The following is a 21,212-nucleotide window of genomic DNA, read 5'->3' on the forward strand; positions in this document are numbered from 1 at the left end:
ATGCGTTTTTGCACTATCCACAAGTTTACTTTAGCTTTAACGAAGTAATTAAGGTCAGGGGACAATTACCTTTTCTGCACTTGAGGAGATCAAGTTTTAATACTTTAACCTATTAGAGACAAAATTCTATGGATTTAGCTATATTTCAAAATATAGCTACCGTAAGGTATAAGCAACGTAAGGTTGGGAAGGTGGAGAAAAAGCGAACAAAAAATTATTGCTTTTTTCCGAGTTGGTCATTTAAAATAAAAATATTACAATGTCATATAAAATATTAGAGCAAAATCAGATACGAAATGCTCTCTTGTATTATTATAAAAATGAGAAACATTAACCATTTTATTAGTAAATGTTATGTAGGACGATGTTTCCTATTTTCTCCTTATATTTTAATTCAACAGTCGGATTCAGTTTTCGAATCAGTCAAATCTTCTGAGGTTCATCGTGCTCACCACAGATAGACAGATTAATACGACGAATCCACGTAGAGCTAGGTTTCATAAATGAAACGGCATTCCTGGCGAAGAGGATCGATTTACCCTGCCGGACAAACTAATTTCTCAGGCTCGTCTCGAACATCGCTGCACTGGCTAACTTCGTTACAACGATTTACAACTGTTCCAAACTCATGGTAGACCGGTTCTTATTGGTTTCGGTTCCAAGGCTCCACGGCTGCATCAGCATTAGGTCATTAGGGAAACCCTGGAGGGTGCATACACGATCTTGGAGAACTTACCTTCTCGCAATTTCTTGCGACTCGTCTTAATCCGAGGATAAAAACTTGTCTCATTACTGAATTGTATTTTCAAGAGATCCTTTTTTTCTTTTCTCTTTTATTAATCGACGTTTGATATTACAGAATTACTTGATTAAATTCTTAAATTTTATTATCTTATATTTAAAACATCTCCAACTGCCAACTAAATTGAAAAATTCGAGGAATAGACTTATACGAAATATAATTTACTTTTATTTGTAATTATTACTTGAAATAAAAGTTTAAAAGCTGTTCTAGGCTAACAATGCTCCAAAGTACAATATAACAAACATACTTTTGAATCCCATATTATGGAAAAAATAGAAAGTATATAGAACTCTTGAAACTTAAAAAAGAATAGAAATAAAATTTTTCGCGACACAATTAGTTGAATTTACGAGTGTAATTTACCATCTTATTTATACAGGGTGGTTGGTAACTGGTGGTACAAGCGGAAAGAGGGTGATTCTACGCGAAAAAAGAAGTCGAAAATATAGAATAAAAATTTTTTTTTTTTATTTTTTCCATCGAGACAACGATCTACAGTGAGATCCGTTATAACGAGACGTGATAAAGTGCACGCGTACCAAGCGAAAATTCAAAGTCGATTTTCTCGAAAACAAAACCTCAAACGAAAAATTTTTATCCTATATTTTCGACTTCTTTTTTCGCGTAGAATCACTCCTTTTCCGCTTGTACCACCAGTTACCAACCACCCTGTATATTGGCCATTATATTTAATTTTAATCCTTTTAATCCTTTTTCTGGCGTAAAAACAGTAATCTTTCGGCTGTATTCAATCCCATAAGTTTCCACTGACACTTCACTCTAATCTCTGCAGTAGTATTATGTAAATTGAGAAGCATCAATGCCCGGCTATCGATAAACACATTGTAATTCGACCTTAAATGTCAGACATCTATTAAAATTCCCTGGCTAATTTCCAATATGTAAAACGTTATCGCAAACCAACCTGGTCTGTTACCAAAACGATATTTGATATAAATGGTAACAACCGAAATTCCACAAATCTGTCGACCTCCTAAGTTCGCCAGAAAAAACGAGTGTTTGTTACGAGAATAACTACCACCGTCGTGAAATGAATCATTCCGAATTATTGCAAGGAAAATCGCGGAGAGTCAGAGCTAAATCACTCGGATGCTTCCATGAAATCGCGAAACTTGGTAAACCAGTTTCGTCAAGTATTTCCGGTCGAGTGTTACGAAAAATACGTTTCGTTAATTTCAACCAGAATCTTATTACGACCCTCTTCCTCTTCTCGAATAACGTCGTCCGATCGATACAATCAGGTCTTCGATGAGTTTTCTGCTTTCACTTTTCTGTTTTTAACCTAAACAACTTTGTTAGGGAAATGGAAACATATAATTAAATTATGTAAAGGGTTCGTAACAATATTATGTACTTGTACAATATTGTCTATAAGTGTTTGAATGCCTCACGCAATTTAATCAAAATATTTATGTTTTTCCCATAACTCGGACTAAATACTCTGCTTTTAAACTAAAGCAGGAAATATGTCTAGATTACTGTATTTAACTACATGTCTATCTATAATGAATAATTCGCATCTTATATAATTGATATAAACTTATAAAATGCTGCTGGAAATACATATGTCAATCGGTTTTTTTGGAAAGGAAAAAGATAATTTAACTTTTTAAATGCCTGTTTATATTATACAACTGCTGTGTGGAATTATATCGCAAAAGAACCATATCTAATTAAATCATGATCGTAAAAATAGTAGCTCGTGTAGAAACGATTCAGAAATAACCACTACGAATATTCCATATCTGTCAATGCTAAAAGCGTATATACACGCAGATATGCTAAGAAAAAAGGTATACGTGTAAATGCAAAGGAAAGAAGGAACGAGAGAAAGAAGGACTGAAAGCGCAAGGTCGTGAAACAAGAAGCAGGAAGGCGTAGAAGATGAAGCGAAACCCAGTCAGGGGACGCCCTGGTGTCGATGTTGAGCGTCGGTTGGCGGCGTCGGCGGTGGTGGCGGCGGTGGCGACGGTCGATGCCACCAGATGCCACTGTGGCGCTAGCATCGCTCGAAAATAAGCTCGCCCAAAAGCTCTACCGACTGCAGTAGCCCGGCATCCGTCGGCGCCGCGGCCAGGACGAAAATTTCCCGCGGTTATATCATATTCCACCGTGTCGTGTGAGCCCCGCCGATGGAAGCTCGAATGGCAGCTCGAGGTTAACCTAGAGATACGAGACGATCGACGGAACATTTCGTGTCGACCATCGAAATCGTACGATAAAACAGAAACGAGAAGGGAACGAGAGGAAATAAAAAAGAACAGGAAGAAAAGAAAAGAAGAAATAAAAGAACGGCGACCATGAGGTGGCAGCCACGATTAGTGGACTGAAAATTATTAGTCAGAGTTCTCTCTGGTTACCTGACCTCGCTGTGCTTCGACGGAAACAGCGGGTTCTTGGTTCGATCGAGGCGCGGTGGTTCGCGAGATCGCGCGACAAATGTACACGGGAGTGGACAGTGTGACATAGTGCCGCGAAGTAGGCGACGAAGAGCGACGGGGAGGGAGGAAAAGGCCAGTGAGCAAAGAACGCGGGAAGAGGAGGAGGTGGGACAGGATGCGGGGGCACAGGAAGAGGGCGCAGAGCCCCGACGATTTCTCTTCTTCTTCATAGGGGGTACCGTTCCCTTCCTTTCGTCGCGGAAACAATCGAGCTTTCTCTTAAGTTGACTCGTCTGAGTCTGTGAGCTTTTTCACACACGGGTAGGACGCGCCTTCAGGAGCTGCCTCACGAATGGATGGGTCAGGGGGTGGTAGTCGCGATTCAGACCGAGACTCGGTTATTACTCCACGTTCTATAATTCTAAAGTGTCTTCTTCCGTTTCTTTGTTACAATTCGTATAGTGTCGTATTATCTCATTTATTCTTACAAGTGACATAAGCATCTACAATAGAAACTTTTAATAAAAATGAAAAGACGTGATTTCTTTAAGAACTCGGTTGGCCCAGTTTCGAACGATAGGAACCATCGAGTGAATGTTGCTAGAATCTCCCTAGAGAGGATCCCCGGTAGCACGTGAAAAGGGTGAACCTGGTCGACTGAAAAAAACATTGCGAAATTGTTTTCATTCGTAGCTTCTTCAAATGTACTCAGAAATATACGAGTCCGATATTTTTCATGGAAATCAAGAGAGTCGAATCTCTAGTACACTTTCAATTACGTTTCTTCCATCATTGAAAAGGATTCTCGAGATCCTCCATTGAGAAAGGCCAACCGAGGGGCATGCTGATACGCGGACGAGGACGAAATCGCGAATTTAAAAGCACACCCAAGCATATACTAATTGCTGGTTAACGAGGCAGGCCTGGCTGCTTCCATTTGCAGGCACTGGCGCAGCTTCTTGTAGATTGGATACTTCCTTTCGTACGGACGCGGCCACGTAATCAACGTGGACACTTAATGCGGAGCGTGTTGATTTACGTCAAGTGGCTCTGTAAATGCAAAGCGTTCTCCCTCTCCACCCTCTTACACGGCTCGCCCCTTTGTCGTGAAAGGGTTGCAGCGGGACAATTTGATCATTCGGGGCGGAGAACGAGCTTGTCGTAATTCGAACTGCTCTGAATCACACCATAGATTTCAAAATTTATAGAAACGACTTCCCCATAAGTTGAAAATGAAGAGCTTTTTAAATCCAATATTTTTGATACTTTAAACAGAAATTTGGAAACATTGAAAGAAGAAAGACTATAAAGTGTTTCGGTATTATATTTTAATTGATGCTTTCGTATTTCGAGAAAGAAATTAAAATTGAATTATAGTTTGAATAAAGTAATAAGTGCGTACGTTTGGGTGATGAATAGGATCTTGTTCACCGTAAAAGCTGTTTTTATCGTTTAAATCGTATTCAGAAAAGGTGTTGCTAAATTTTTGATACTTGATTGATACTTGAGTTTCAGTGTCAACGGAACATTAGAATAATGACGCGTCTGCGTAATAAGTGTAGCGGGTAACAAATTGTAGGAGATATAAATATAGGCTGAAATTGTCATCTTCACTTGCAAGGTGATATAAAAATGAGCAAAAATGTAAAATTACAAAGGACCGATGAGGATGATTTTACACAAAACGCTCCTTTGAGCTTTCTCTGTGTCTAGCTTAAGCTTTCTCTGACGTAACTTGTCGGCACGAGACTCGTCAAGTCAATAAAGGAACACAGAGCACTTTGTGGCCGTAAAATCTAGTTTCTTTGTATTCCGGGCCTAAAATGCACACCAAAGGAGGGAAAATGCGATTTACAAAATCATGAACCTGCTCTTTTCTCTAACGTAAGATTTTTCTATATTCCTTTTCTACGTGCAACAACATAGAGACCTCGTTTTTATTTCTGCGCAATGCAAGAAGGGTTTAGACATTTTTTAAAAGGTTTATATAGGCGACTAAAATTAGTAAAAGGTGTAAGTGATAAATTGTCATTTAGCGAGGAAGCAAACAAATCGTGTATTCAAGGCTTAAAAAACAAACTCTTCCATGGCAGATCAGGAGTACGTAAGTACTAAACAAGTCAATCTAATGAACTCAAAAAATTGCAACAACTTGAAAAGATTCATCCTGGCTTTCGTTTATTTACTAATCAATCAATTACTCTTCGCTACTTTATTTTAATCGTTCCTTCAAAACCTTGTTATCATTCGTCATCATTCTTTGTCATCACAATCTTAGTCTTTAAATAACGATTAACGTAAAAGTCGAGATAATACTTATCCTATTTAATTGCGGGAAAAACGGATGGTGCCAGAAACTACACGGCGGAAGACACTATGCCACACAAAGCTCGGCGCTAAGTTTTATCTCTATAATACTGGCGCTCCGTGAATCGGGGCAATCCAATAAAACAAATCCGTAGTTTGCGGCCTAAAGTGCGCGGAAGCGTCGAGTGTAGTTAAAGTTCCGTTACCAGTCTTGTAGAGACAAGTAAAAAGAAAGGATGGGAAGAAGAGAATGCACGATCGTGCGTTTAGTTATTTTCGTTTCCTCAGATTTATTAAAAGGAGCTTGCGCGACATGGGCGTTTATCGAAAGCTTCAAGGGCAGGCTACGCCCGCCACTGAGTTTAGTGATAGACGAAATGCTTAAAATCCAATAAACAGCCACCAGTGTTCCATAATTTACGGAACACGAGAGCGCGAAATCTGACTCGCTTCCTTTTTTATACAAAACATTTCGCAGAAAAAGTTTCTTAGGTTAGGAGCGACTTATTAAAGTGTAAATCATATCGACTACTTTATTTCTATGTTTGTGTCAAGTCGAAGACCTCGATAAAAAGTTTTGTCTTTCCTTTGAAGAAATTTATTTAGCGTGAGTTATCGAAAAATATAGGTTTATTGGAAAAATAGGGAAATTTGAGGCAAATTCGGAGGTAATATATTTTCATAAAAATATTATTTTATTAAACAGTATATGCATCGTTTTTTCGAGTGATATGTAACACTTTTTTGATAAATGTAAACTACAGCTCTCAAATTTAAGCTTAAAATCAAACAGTACAATCCGCATATTTACTTTTACGTTTTGTACTAGCAGAAAGTTCAAACAATCGGATCACGAAATATTTTTTTCCTGGTATGACGCGATAGTTTTCCCAGTGTAATTCGGTCGCTCAAAGAGCGGTAAAGCTCGGTTGAACTCTGTCTACGCGAAGCAAACTTTCCCAAAAAGTCAAAGCAATGCTTCGTAGATGAAATACCGTAAAAGTTTCGAGCGCAGATGGATCCAAATAGAATTATTTGTCGACTCAATTACAGGAAGACGTGAATGGAAAGTTCGTAGCTCGCGTATCGCATTGTTAGTTCATTGTCATGGAAATATCTTACGCGTAATGCTATGAAATTGGCACGTGCCTCTTGGATAAATGAATGGAACGCATCGTGAACGATAGTTCAAGATCCGAATAGCTAAGGCTTCGTCTTATTTACAAGATAATAAAGACCAAGATATTGCTTTGTCGCTGAAGAAATGACCGTAAATATTGAAAAGCTTCATAAAACGCATTTCAATGTGTGTTTACATTTCATTGCTTTTTATTACGTTGCCCCGTGAATTTCTCTGGTTTTCTATCAAGATTTTTACATAAAATTACTCAAAAGCATTGTGAAAGTAGCTTAATTATCAACGTATTTTTCTTTGTTTTAGAAACTAGTAAAATTTAGGAACCAACATTTTTACCTACAACTTCTAAAGTTTTAAAAATCTGTGTGGTTTAAAATTTTATTAAAATTTGTTAATAAAACTATTCCTCTTGAAGCCTCGAAAATCATCTGTGGCATGTTTTTACATATAAAGCTCGTGGATAAATGAAATTAATATTTTCAATTGCTGTCATTGCTGGATATTCTTTTTCGATTTGCATAACTTCTGTTAGGAATATCTAGAATGGAAACATCGTGCTTCCAAATGTTGGTATATGCGGTTAAAACGGATCACAAGATCCTGAGAACGAAATCGATACTGTTCCAAGAATCGCATAGCTTTCGGGGAGATTTATTGAATCTCGGTGTAGAAAACTCCGTTTCCTTGAAACTTCGTCGACATCGATACCACAAATATAGGAGCAAACTTGTGCGTTGACAGAACGTAAAGTCACAACAGACATTACTTTAGGATCCTCGTTGTGTCTCTTGGGCTTTCTTAAATCCAATTTGAGAATAGAAAGTCTAAAAGATTTCGGGGAACCTTTATCTAAAACTCTGACCTTGCTGTCAAATATTATACCTTAACATCCATTAAATAAGAAAGTGATAAAGTGATTAGCTATTTACAATCTGCCATAACTCAAGAAATTCTATAGATGTATTATATATAGTATATTATAAATAGCTTTATTCAAACGTTCAAACTTCATGATACTCAATGATGTTTAAAACTGCAATAGAATTCCGGAATTAGATCAAGATGAAACAGCAATATCTGAGAGATTACTCAAACGAAGCAGACTATCCTGAAACTTGATGGCTACCTTGACTATTTTTTACTAATTATTATCCAATACGATGAAGGGAAATCTTATCTTAGAAAAAAAATTAAATCTATCTTAGAGATTCTATAAGCTTAAACCTCACTCTTGAACATATAAGTGCCCAACAAGACAGCTGGAAGTAACTCTCTGTCAAAATATTCAACCAACCATAAGAACCCTCGACTTGTTTGCTTTCAACAAGCTCGGTTCTAAATCTATAAGCCTGTCCAATCCGTGGAGAAAGCGTCTGTAAGAGAAAGCTCGATCTCTCGAAACGCGATACAAAAGCAAAGTGGTGAAATTCGAGACGAATCCGCAGATCGTTTCGCCTCATCGACGTCGAACGTGACGACGGGCAGCGAGCACGCCGAGGACGACGACGACGACGAACACGACGACGTCAACTAGGTGCACCCCTGAAACGAGCACTGCCGTTTGTTCTCCGAAATGGCGGAGGAGAAGGAGAAGCAGACGTTCCTGCAGAAGCTGCTGTTCTACACGACCGCGTTCTTCATCCTCCTCAGCACCTTCAGCCTCTTTGCCTTCCTCTTCTTGGTCCCCTTCGTCATCGACCCCGCCTTCACCACCATCTTCATGCAGTTCGACACTCGGCCAGCCGAGTGTGTCACCATCGACGTTGAGTCCAGGAGAGGTGAACAATCGGCACCCTTCACCAAATTCTTTCGTCCGATCGGTGATCGCTTTCGTTGTGTCGTTGCATGTGAAGAATTCTCTTTTCTAACACAATTTTTCTCTTGGAGGTCACTTTTCTCTTCTATCCCTCGGATGATTACAAAGTTTTAGATCGATTGGTTTAGAGCTCTGAGTTTCAACGGTCCTGAAGTTGTTTCAGTGTATTGGGTTTTGTGTATGATTCGCTCAAGTTGGAATAGTCTAGTAATATCGTAGTTTGATATATATCTGGACTTTTCTTTTTGAAAAGTAAATAGCAAAGATGACGTATATAAGTTATGTGTTTAATTGGAAATTGGTTTTGGATTTAATATCGAACTTTGTCTCTAGTTTCTTGGTAGTTGTATTGGAAGTTCTATAAGTGTGAATTAATATTGGATGTAGATTCGAGTTTAGTTGAGATACGTGTTCTATGAACCTCTGAGGTTATCCTGAAATTTAGTTCTTGAATTAGAATAAATTTTATTCTAATGTTAAAAGTAAATCTTATTTTATATTATGTAATTTATTTATTTGTACACTATGTGAGAAAATGTTATATTTGATTTAATTTAATGATTATCTATTTATCACGAATCTTTCAACAAATCATATTTAAATTAACTTCGAATTTGATGGACAGTTTCTAAAATTTTTAACGAAATATTCTTATCGTTTCTTTGTATCTTTTCCTTCACTTCCATTATTTTAAATTTAATTCAATCATTTAAACATCTTTTTATTCTTTTTTGTATCATATCTTCAACAAATTTCATTAATTGTAGCAGGACACTCCATTATCATAATTAAACGTTCATCGACTTTTATCGTATGCGTACTTCATCGTTTAAAGTATAGAAGTAAATAATTTCTTCTTGAACTATTTGATACCTTCCTTCCTTCCGATCTCTTTGATCTATATAAAGCCACGCCTGTGATGACACGAATTATACTCCTATTTTTCTACTCTCTCATACTTTCTCGATAATTTCTCTTCTATGTGTTCCATGGTGTGATCATCGCGTGAGATTAAGCATCATGTAACTGTATGTAAGTACGTCTTTGGGGTACATTTAGCAGTGAATGAGTATTAACGATATACGGTACATATACTCGTTGAAACAAGGGTGCACGGTTGACGTAAAGATTTAGGAAAAATTGTCTTCTATGCAATTGTATATTTCACATTTCGCAAAAACACTGGTGAAAATAGGAATATATATACAAGATATATTATAGTAGTTAGAGAGTTTTATATAAAACTATATGATAGTAAAATTGGAGATATTTTATTATCTGAAGGGTTTAGGAAATATTCAACAAATATTATTTTAATATGATAATAAAAATGTTTCGATTTTAATTAAAACATGTGCTTTTATTACATTCTTACCGGTCAAAGTAACTTGAATTAGATTTTTCGTTGTTTTCGATTTAGGAGATATTTGAAGAATATTATTCCAATGTTTAAAATCTAAGGTTTATATCATGGTTATTGATTAAAATTACACCAAGTTCAAGGGAAAATGTAACATAAAGAATGCAATAATATATTTAAAGGATAATGGATTTTCTGCGACTCCTCATAAAATATGTAACCTTCTATTGACACATGTCAAATTCGTGATATTTCTGTTCACCAGTATCGATTGTAACTTCATTGATCCTTTATGAAACGTTTAACCAACGATTGTTTGATTAATGGACAACATCAATCGATGAATTAATTAACGAAATCAACAACGTAGAACGTTCCTTAAAACCTTCAATGGAAGCAGCATCGATTGTAACTTCCTACAACAATTCTACAAAAACAAGCCTGCAGAGTTCGCAATTAATTTCCAAATAATCCAATCTACAATGTTCTAATTGGAAACAGAACATCTCTTAATCAATCAGTCAGGTACGTCTTTTAAATTCAGCTTTTATGAACTCTGTCTTTCAACGTCTATTTAAAGTGTTCATGTTCAATTTACCAAGCGAGAAGCTTTCTAAAAAAGAGACTTACAATAAATCTGTATGATAAATATTAAATTGTCTAATAAGAGCTGCATTATTTAATTCTATCATGCTTTGCAAATTAATTAACTACCTTAGTCAGTCTATCACGTCAAAACTTTAGCCCTTTTATTAAAAAGTTGTATGCGTAATTTCAAATTCTTTAAATTATTTAATGACTACTCGCGAGAAAGATTTCCCAAATATTGAAACGATTGATATTCCAATATGATGATCTCAATTATTTTGCAAACTTCAATGAAATCTGATGTAATAGATCTCAACTGTGTTTTCCAGTCAAATAGTTGAATTAGATATTATTTATTTTGTAAATACAAAAAGAATGTTTCACTTACGAAATATTACAATGAATATTCTATCCTGGATATTTTATATATCGCTGCATATTGTTTTTAAAATTCTTAGATCTTAAATTTTTTATAAGTTGCATAAAAATCTGCGGTCTAATACATAGTTATCAATTCAAACATAACGGATACTAGAAAATTAGAACTAGTACTTCTCTAGAAGATACAATTTATTCAAGTCGTCATTTTGTCCTATAGCCTTTTTTCGGGAAGTTCCCCATCCATATTCATAAATAAATATTTCAAGGTGACGTTGAAAATATTGGTATACGTGTAATATTTTGTTCTATTCGTAGGAAAGACGGGATATGCGTGAAAGGAACTGCGGAATGTATAAATCGATTCGTCCTAATTCACGAAATAGGGTCACCATCGGAATATACGATTTGCATGAATGATTGAGAAAACTATTTCCAGCCAAGTCGAATAACGAGAGCTGTTTTGATAGACAGTCTTTCGACGGTTTGCACGACGAATTTAATATTGCATATCAGATCACGGAGCGGAGGCAATGACATTTAATTTAATATTCAAACGGGACAGTTCAGATTCGCGGCCGAGAGACCTTTGCCTTCTGTTCATTATTTAAGAAAGGTAAAAATATGCGCATACAGGGTATGACATCTTCCGAAAGGGCGTCGTGGCGTTCGAATTATACTTGTTTCATTGACACGATGATTTTTCGTCGGCTTGCATTATACTTGTAGAAGCAACAACACATTCCTGTGAACAGAACTCATTTTGTCTCATTTTATGAGAATTAAAATATAAAATGGGACAGTTTTTATTTTATTCAAAATTTTATTATCGATTATATCTGTTCCTTGATATTTATCGAAGTATCTAATTTTCAGTACTCAAAATTTTTCACTGCAAATAAATTTCCATAATTTCTGTCCATTTGAAGAATAATTCAGAGATTCAATGAATTTACTTACTATACTAGATTTTTTCAACATATTTTCCCACATTTTTCCTATGGCGCAGTGTCTACACATGCCACTGGAAGGTATCATGAATAAACGTGAATCTCCTGTAATAGTTAAATAGTACGCAACCAAATCTCCCGAAACAATTGATTCGTGCGAATATGTACATATTTGGAACGTAAAAACCAGCAGAGATATACTGTAATATTTCCCGAGAACTCCTCTCATGTTTTTCGAGAAACAAAAAAATCTCATGAAATTGAACTTTCTTTCTTCTCTCCCATAAAAATGTACAGATATAGAATATAAAATAGGTATCTCCAGAAATATAACATTTCCTCTACGATAACTATTTATGCATATTGACAAATGGTTATCGTAGCGCTATTTATGCAACGAGATATTTATCGATAGTTCTGCTGAAGAACGATTACTCATTTCGATTGCGAACGTTTGATATCTCGTACACCACATTTAGATATTACTTTCATAACCATTTACAAACTCGTGTCGCTTTAATATGCCTTTATACCCATCATGGTAACTTATTGATTTACATCGTTACACCGCCTACCTGATTTTAAAAAAAGAACAAATAATAACGAAGAGTATACATATATATTAAAAAAAAAGAAGAATTCACCGGATGAGAGTTTCATGTAAATATGTTTTATACAATAATAAATGATCGTGAAATGGGAACTATCGATAAATTACGATCGCATGTCGTATGGTAATGAGGAACAATAACGACGAGCATTAATATTATTTAAGTAGAGTAAGGGAGAACGTAAAAAGGTATCGACGTTTTTCGCGACCCCATATAAATTCGACCACCTCGAAGGCCTAGTTTCCATCGATATTTCCGGCAGACATTGTGGTGTTGATTTTCATGGAAACAAGATTTAAACAGAAGGGTTAAAACGAGAGGCAGGAAGGGTTGATAGGATGGGGTAGCTTTCTGAACTGTGAAACGCTTGTAGCGGTTGTCATTGGACGGTCAGTTGCACGTTCAACGTCAATCAATTTCTCGAATACGATAAAAAACCATGCAAGGTGATAGTGACAATCATAATTCTTCTAGACAATATTTTTGTAACTATACGTATCGATTTTGGCAGTTATAGACGAGGAGTTATATTTGTGATCAGTTGTCAGGCGAAAATCGTTGATTTTCCGTACAGGGAAATTCGTTTTGTCACGAAAGAATAGGAATGTTCCAATAACATGAAAGTTTCGACGTTTCTGTAAATAATTCGTTGGATATTTACGAACAATGCTACCGATGGCCATTGGAAACGCACAACTGTCTTGACGCTTTTAATATTTTATCGTTGTAGAATATACGATCAATTGTTGCTATATTATACCACTCACCTAACACAAAGTTTAGGGAAACATTAGTTCTTACCTATCTGATAATTTTTGAATACGATACAGTTAGTCTTTGGATAAATATATACGTGAAATTTGTTGAAAATGTTAATGAACCTCGGCTAGTGATAGTAACATTACGATTACAATAGTAATAGATAGTAACATAAGAATTAAAATATGACAATACCTAAAAAATAATCAGTAAATTCTATTTTAATTGAATTTCTAATCGGTCTATCGAATACATTTGTCTTAGGAAATATCAATAATATATTGCTTAAAGGAAAACAAAAGAAGCCTGATAACATTAGTCTGGAGAATTTTCTAAACCAAATACGAGTAGGTACTTTTTTAAATATTTATATATTAAAAAATACACATTCTGTTTCTACAATAGAAACTAAATTACGTAATCTGTGAAATGACTACTATTAAAGGAAAAATTTTTTGTTTTCCCTGCAGCTATACATAATCCATATATTTCATATGTCACATAACGTGTGTACACACATATGCATGAAGAAGCAAACGTCGAAGCATTTGATCGTTGGAGAATACCATCCGCCTACGGCCGCTGGCATTCGACAGAAGACCTAAAGTGTAAGCGGAAGGGTGACGAAAGAGGGAATACACAGAGTGTAGGCATAGGGGCGGACACATGTTCGGATTGCTCAAGACCGACTTGAATGCTGTGAATACAAAGACACCAGTTGCGTCGATCTTAGCCTCGTCTCCGTCTAGTACCTCTTTAGCGGCGTTATTACGCCGATATATCGATAACGTCGTCGTTTACCAAAGTTCTAGGTGACTCGGCGCGTCCAATCTGTTACCTCATTTCTTGTCGCGATCGTTTGCATCGATATCCACGGCGGACTCCATCCTTGCTTAATTCTGCAGCGGTACGTCTAGACGTTAATTAGAGGGCGACCAGGAAAGCCTGTACTCACTTCACTCAAAAGAACGAAATCTCTCCCCTCAGCGGTTGTTCGTTTTCGACGCGACGCCGTTGAGGAGCTGAAAGAAAGGCATTTGAAGAATTATTACAAATATTATTATAATGTCTACCCAATCGTAATTCTGTTTTTCATGATTCTTACACAATATAATTTATTAAAACTATTAGTGAATTAATGAGTTGTATGTTGTAGGTTATAAACTTTCGTTGCTCATAGTTCTTACAGTCTCACAATTTTATAGTTTTATGTTAAATAGAAAAATCAGTTATAATTCGTATATTTGAAATATTCCTAATTTTAATATCAAATTTGTTACAGTTATGCAATAGAATCCTTTTTGGGATTAGTAATTCTTTATTTATGTTTTATAAAATTTTTCTGACAACATTAGTTGAATTACGTAAGGAGCCTTAGCTGTTGCGTTTCAATTAACAGAAGAGAAAAATTATAGGAGGGTGGGTTAAGGATTCCAGAATAGAATTCTTTAAATTGTTCTTGTAATCCCATTTGTCCTTTTCTATAATTCTTAGTAATATTCTTATTTTCTGTAAACAATAATAATAAGTAAAGAACAAATTTTTTAATTTTATTAAATAACTACAAAACGAAAAAACGCGATTTTTAAATTTGGAAATCGAATGGAAGTCGGTTATGATATATTTATAAAAGAAATACTGCCTAAAATCGTGATTAAAATAATGCTCTCCTTTGTGTGTGGAATAATTTAATTCAATTGCGAAATGTGAAATATAACTCTATATAATAATAAATATAAATATAACTATAGACTAAAGTTTTCGACTCTTTATTGCGTTAAACAAATTTACTTAAGTTCAGATTTCATGTATTGCATGTAGTCTAAATATACATACATACACCAAATGCAACTTTCAGTTGTCGCAAGATTGGCGATATTTATATATGAATGTGTCTCGTTTCTCTGGAATATGTCATCATGTTGGTTACTGTTGGTATTTGATATTCTATTAATTGTCGTGGTTTCCATCCTCTCTCTCTCTGTAGATGTTTTCAATGTATTTTCAGACTTCTCGTAGATTTCTACTAGTTATGTTCGTGTTATATGAACTTTGACTGCATTATATAATCTGCTTTTTTGTATTATCTCTGGTATAAATTTTATATAGTTATAAATGTATCTGTGCATATATGCAAATCCCTTGAATGCACATTTCTCAGAAGCATTTATCTTAATTTATCATGAAAATTTCTGAAACGAATCCATGTTTCAAACAAAACAATTTCCATTTAAAATTTACGACTATTTGAGATTTAAATTAAAATGAAATTATAACTAAAAATTTAAATTATTTCCTGTATAAAACTTAATTATTATTACACTTTGCTATATTCTTTGGTATTTTAATATTTGAATATTTCATTCTAATTTTCTATAGAACACATAATTTCACTGATTGATTAAATGTCACTTCAGAGGAACTTAATTCTCAAAATATTTGTCACTTAGTGATAACATTGTTCATTCAACACAAATACTTCATATGCAATTGAACAAGTGTCAGCGACAAGTACTGCTAAGATTATTACGCGTAGCTGATGTGTCGTAATAGGATTTCAGCGAGAACACGAACTCGGTGGCAAATTTGTGCAGGGAAGAAAATGCACGAAGTTAAATTATATTCATCCCTATACGACAACAGCCTTGCAACTGCGGTTAATTAACAATACGAATTACCACCGACGTTGTTGCGGCTCCATGTTGTTACAATTAAAATTTCTGCATGACGCAACCTCGCAAATAACTTTGCATCGTTATATTCCACAAACGACCGGACTATTTAATTTTGATAACTTGAAAATTCGTTTGATATTCCAATTACAACTTAGTCCTATTGTATACAGAATCTAAAAATATTGCATTGAATTTTTATTTATTGCATTGAATTTTATTTACAGTAAAATTATTTTACAAAATAAGCTTTTAATTATATTTTACTAATCAAAACTTGTCAACAGTCAATAACTAAAATCCAGGATGTTTACATTCCTCGCATCTGTTTCGAACTGAAACTCGTCTTAAAAGAATTAAAATTGTAACGACGTGCTTTTTAAGTTGGAATCTCCGGACGTTGGGCGTTATCCAAAAGTGTGACCCGGTATGTCAACTACATCATTGCTGAAGCTTTTCTCTCCGAAAGTTTCGAGGAGGAAGACGAGGTCAGGGCAAGGATTTCGTAACCTGCCTCAGGGACTAAGTTGAGAACTTTACTACAATTTTCTTGTACTCGAGAATCTCGAGGAAGTCACCGTGCATTTTTCCTCCCTGGTCAACTTCGCCTGTTTCCACCTTGTCTGTTGATTCTCCTTCATACGATTGATACGAAACTTGATCAGTTTTTGAGATAATGATGCCATGTGTGTCTTTCAACTATCATTGTCTTCGTTTATTTCTTGGTATATCTTCGTATGACACTATGCACGTCGAAAAATTGTGTATGTTCCATTACTTATCCAATGCTTTTTATCTAAGAATATCTAAGTTCTAAAAGTAGTTTGCTGTTTTTGTTTTTCTCATAAATGAAAAGTGTTTCCTTGGTATTTGAGTTTCAATTTGCTGGTGTTAGATATTTAGTATCTTTAAATTAATGTTTTGATTGATACAAATTTTTAAACTAAGTATTAAAGTAATAACTTGTACTTAGTAACTTATAGTATATTATATGTTATATACATATAATAATATAATATAAAATATATTTAGATTTATATTTATAATATATATTATATATATACATATAACGTAGTAACTTGTACTTTCCTTTTTATTTTAATTATGTTATTACGTAATACCAATTTATAGCTAGATCGAGGTATTCAAACTTCCAGTTTCTCAGAATAAATATAATTTACGTATATCTATATTCAATAGTACCAAATATGTAACTAAATTTTGTGCTACATAGAGCCTTTCGTAATTAAATGTAATAAATCTGCATAGTTATCTTCAATCTTTTAATTTATACAATAAATTCATATGTTCAAACGATATAGATTAATATACAGATCTATCAAACCAGCTAGAATTATCAAAATCCTCCAAAACGAAAGTAACAGCAAACTACACACAATACTACGATTCATATATACTTACCCAGTTCTCAAATATTTATTACCTCAAAAATGAACACTTCCTCAAGTTTTTCAATTCACATGTTAAATTCTTCGGTCTTCGATTCCACTTACTCCACAGATACACATAAGTTGCATCAATCAGAGATCTAAGGTTTTTACATCCCGGTATTACAGAATTTTTCGAATCGTTACTTCTGGGTGTGAGCCATGTTCTCGAGTAAGATACGTTTCACAGTATTACAGTTAGTTTCAGACGAAACAAATGCTTCCTTCCGAAACAAATTTTTCTGAGAAATAAAAACGTTATCAATTACGACTTCAATACTACAAATTAACGATATTATGAATAGAATTTTTATTCACTTGAACGTTATTTTTTTTTTTAGAAGTCCTACTATGCTCCAAACTTTGAGGCAGGAGTACGGTATTTTATTTTCTTATTTTTTATTTATTTATTTATTTATTTATTTTTTACAATCATATAGATTTAAAATTCCCATAAATGCGTAAACATCTGCGGTACATCAATAGCCCCTTAATGATGGTAACTGCAACACTGATTAAACCTCAAAAATCTTCCTTAAGAATACGGCTCACACCCAGAAGCCTCGATTCTAAAACTTCTAAGTTGCATCGAATTACTTTTTCGGCGTGCACCACTCTTTGCTGTTAAAATAGTTCGTTTCTTCGTGTCTGGCCCCCGTAAAATTCGTGTCTTCAATCGATGAAAGTCCATGAACGATCCGTTGAGTCCAGGTACGAGCAACTGCTCATGGACATCCTGTAGAGAGGGTTGCACCAAAGAGCTGTACGATTGCACGCAAATACGTGTTAACTACAAGCTACCGACTAATACGTCCGAGGATAGCGATGGACAGGGTGAGGGAGGCAGGGCGGTAGGAGGTGTCGAGGACGACGAAGACAGCACGATGATGGGAAAACCGCGTTACGAACGCTCCCTGAGGGAGTACGATTATATCGAGGACCTTGACGACGACTTCGCCGAAGAAGACGAAGCAGGACTGCCGAAACCCTTTCCTACAGGTACAGGGCAACGTACTGTGCCGTTTTCATCTACATATTTATTATTAATGTGATGTGGATGATCTAATTTAACACTAAAATATACGAGTGATAATTCTGACATGATCAGTTTAATAGTAATATTGGAAGGGGGGAAATTTCATATAGCACGAAGGTAATAGGAAAATGTACCGTACGGTAGAAGCGTGATTCAATGCGTTGAATGTTTAAAACGCGATTACAAGAGAGTTTCATTAGTTTCTATAATAAAATAGAACGATAAACGTAGAAGGAAGTTTGGTCTATCATTTTCCTCAGTTTATTTCAACCTGTCGACATAAGGGACTGCTATATGAGAACATCTTAACGCAGTATTCTGTTTCGTGATTAGAAAGAAATTGTTGAAAATCTATTTCATGTATATTAGAAGGGAATTTTATATCGCTCTAAATGCCAATATGGTTTTTAAGATTGTATATGGTAATCTTTATATGGCAATACATCTTCATAAAAATGATCGAAATTTAACTTCTCTGTATCTGGATTAACGTAGATATATATTTTTAATACACCAAATCACCGAACAGATGTATTTCAAAATACGTATATACACGGTACAAAACCAACTTACAAAAACATACTTAAGAGTAATAAAACAATTCCGCACGACAGTAGAAATTCGACCTACTTCCTAAATGTCAGAAATGATCCACCTCGCGGAGGAGTGTCACGAAAGACCGCGGAAAATAAAGGGTCAAGTACTGTAACCATGAAAACCTAACAACCATCGTGCAACACGTTCCACTAACGAAATAGCAAAATTCATTATCGTTTGAACCTACAAACTCTCGAATTCTCGAACGTCAATGACCATATTGTCGCTAGAGAAACACTTTCTACTAACAATGTCCACTTTCACCCTCTCATTGATGGAAATGTCTGTCGACGGTCGGACGAGACGACTAGGATGATAACGAGGCGAAGTTCGCAGGGCTCATGGGCAACGACTCCGAGTGGTACTTCACCGGGGCCAAGCTGTTTCCCAACGTAAAAGGCTGTGGATACCCTCCAATGCTGAATTGCAGTATTTTCTACCGACAGTACGCCAACATAGGGCAGAACTTTAGCTGTTACTACTCGAAAGTGGATCCCGGGATAGTCATCAGCGAACTCGACATGTGGCAGGTCTTTCTATGATTTTCTATTATTCTATGTGTGTATACAGGCCATGGCAATATGGTACAACTAGATTGAAGATTATTCTATGTGTATACAAAAATAAATCGAAAATTTGAAATACAACTTTTTCATTTGGCTATTCAGGTTTGTAGGAAAATTGAGTTGAAAGATTTATCAAGTATGAAATATATGTAAATTTGAATAATTCCTGAAATGATACAAGTAGGTACGTGTAAATAACTTAAAAATGTGAATAAAATTTCTAAAAATTTGAATTTGAATATATTTAACTAATAATTTATCCTATACAGGCGCAGTTGATACCTTTTTGTCAGTGCTATGATTTTATTCTTCATTTGTTATTTTATTTTCGCGAATATAGTAACCTATTATCGATTGTGCACCTGTCTCCAATTGAAAATTAGTCGAATTGATATGTACTCGACAAGTACTCGACTTTTCTTTTGAAAATAAAGTTTCAAATGAAAAATTATCCTAGATCTTTGACTTAATTTTGCATGTGAAATAACCCTTTGTCCAGTTGTATCATACGTGTTGCCATATCCTATATACAGCCTACGACATAAGATTGTGGATTCGATACCTGCGAAAATCAGTTCTTTACATGTACCTTTTATCTATGTAAAACGTTTCATAAAAAAAATTAATTCCCGCAGAGAGATAATATATGTACGATCTTATATTATAGACTGCATGTACGTATTTACTTCAAATTTGTCTCGTACTATGCAAAACACTGATCTGGGCGAAACATTGTTGCACTTACGTATGCAACGTATCTGGTTTCTATGCATATAATTCAGTTGATTTTGTATTCTACGTTTGTTATGTGCTACACCTCAGGAATTTTTCTATCGTTTAAGTTTATTGTTCTGTGTAAAAAAGAAATGGATATTATTATTGATTCACATTTATGTGCATCTGTCCAATTGGTATAGATAGTAATAATTCTTCCTGAATCTTGATCTTATTTAGATAAGCAGGAAAAAGGATATTTATATATGCTATGGATATTACAGAGAACATGAATATAACGATATTGAGATAACAAGAGAAATGCTAACACAAATTTAAACTACAAATCGAAAGTCATATTCAAATATTGGAGTGAGCAACAAAACCTTGATATAAATTAAATTAATTATAAAATATGTCGGCAACGTTAAAATGAAGTGAGAAGTATAGCAAGTATCATAGAATCTGTCGCTCATGATCAGACATTTTACCGTTCATCTTGATCATGTTACTTGATATCCTTCGAACCTGCAATATATTTATTTGTATCTGCATGAAGAAAATTCAAGAATATTTATTATAACTAACAAAAAATTAAATATTTGTTTTTTAATTATCGAGCAGCTTACAAAAGCAGAGTCAAGTACGTCAAGTACAATCGTAACCTACAAAAAGATCGAAAATTATATTTAAAAAATTCATTATAAATAATACAAACAAGAGAATCGAATCAATTTCCCAAAACGAAAAATGTGATAATACTGTTTACTATGTCAAGAGTTCGACATTAAATGCCACGCTAATCATTGAGAAGTGAATTCAATATCCATTTCATCACGATGTAAGACTGAGCAGAAGAACAAATGGTACTGAAAAATCAGCTTCACGATATTATTTACCATATGAATCATTCGACAGTAAGTATCACGTTGATTGTCGAAACGTGAACTGTTGATGCTCGTTCCAGACAGGATTGCAAATAGAGGAATTGGTCTTTACGAATTGAATCAATATTACGATAATCGAAAGGGATAAGAATCGTATCTCGTCGCAGTGACGTGTCGT

At 34.9% G+C, this 21,212-nt stretch overlaps 1 protein-coding gene across 3 annotated transcripts in view; it reads left to right on the forward strand.

Moving 5' to 3' along the window:
- Positions 1-21,212, forward strand: part of LOC117164216 (temperature-induced paralytic E) — a 124,911-nt gene that overhangs the window by 83,346 nt on the left and 20,353 nt on the right. Inside the window, exons 1-4 of one of the 3 annotated variants that reach the window (XM_033347130.2) lie at positions 2,818-3,442; positions 8,098-8,430; positions 17,946-18,233; positions 19,204-19,397. The exons of 1 other annotated variant lie outside the window; for it this stretch is intronic. In XM_033347130.2, the coding sequence (XP_033203021.2) occupies positions 8,226-8,430; positions 17,946-18,233; positions 19,204-19,397 (687 nt within the window). In that variant the 5' untranslated portion in view covers positions 2,818-3,442; positions 8,098-8,225. Of the gene's footprint in view, positions 1-2,817; positions 3,443-8,097; positions 8,431-17,867; positions 18,234-19,203; positions 19,398-21,212 lie in introns of those variants that run through there. One more of the 3 variants, XM_076620242.1, reaches the window with a different exon arrangement.

Source organism: Bombus vancouverensis, chromosome 7, assembly GCF_051014615.1.
Source record: "Bombus vancouverensis nearcticus chromosome 7, iyBomVanc1_principal, whole genome shotgun sequence".
In the NCBI taxonomy this organism is placed as follows: domain Eukaryota; kingdom Metazoa; phylum Arthropoda; class Insecta; order Hymenoptera; family Apidae; genus Bombus; species Bombus vancouverensis.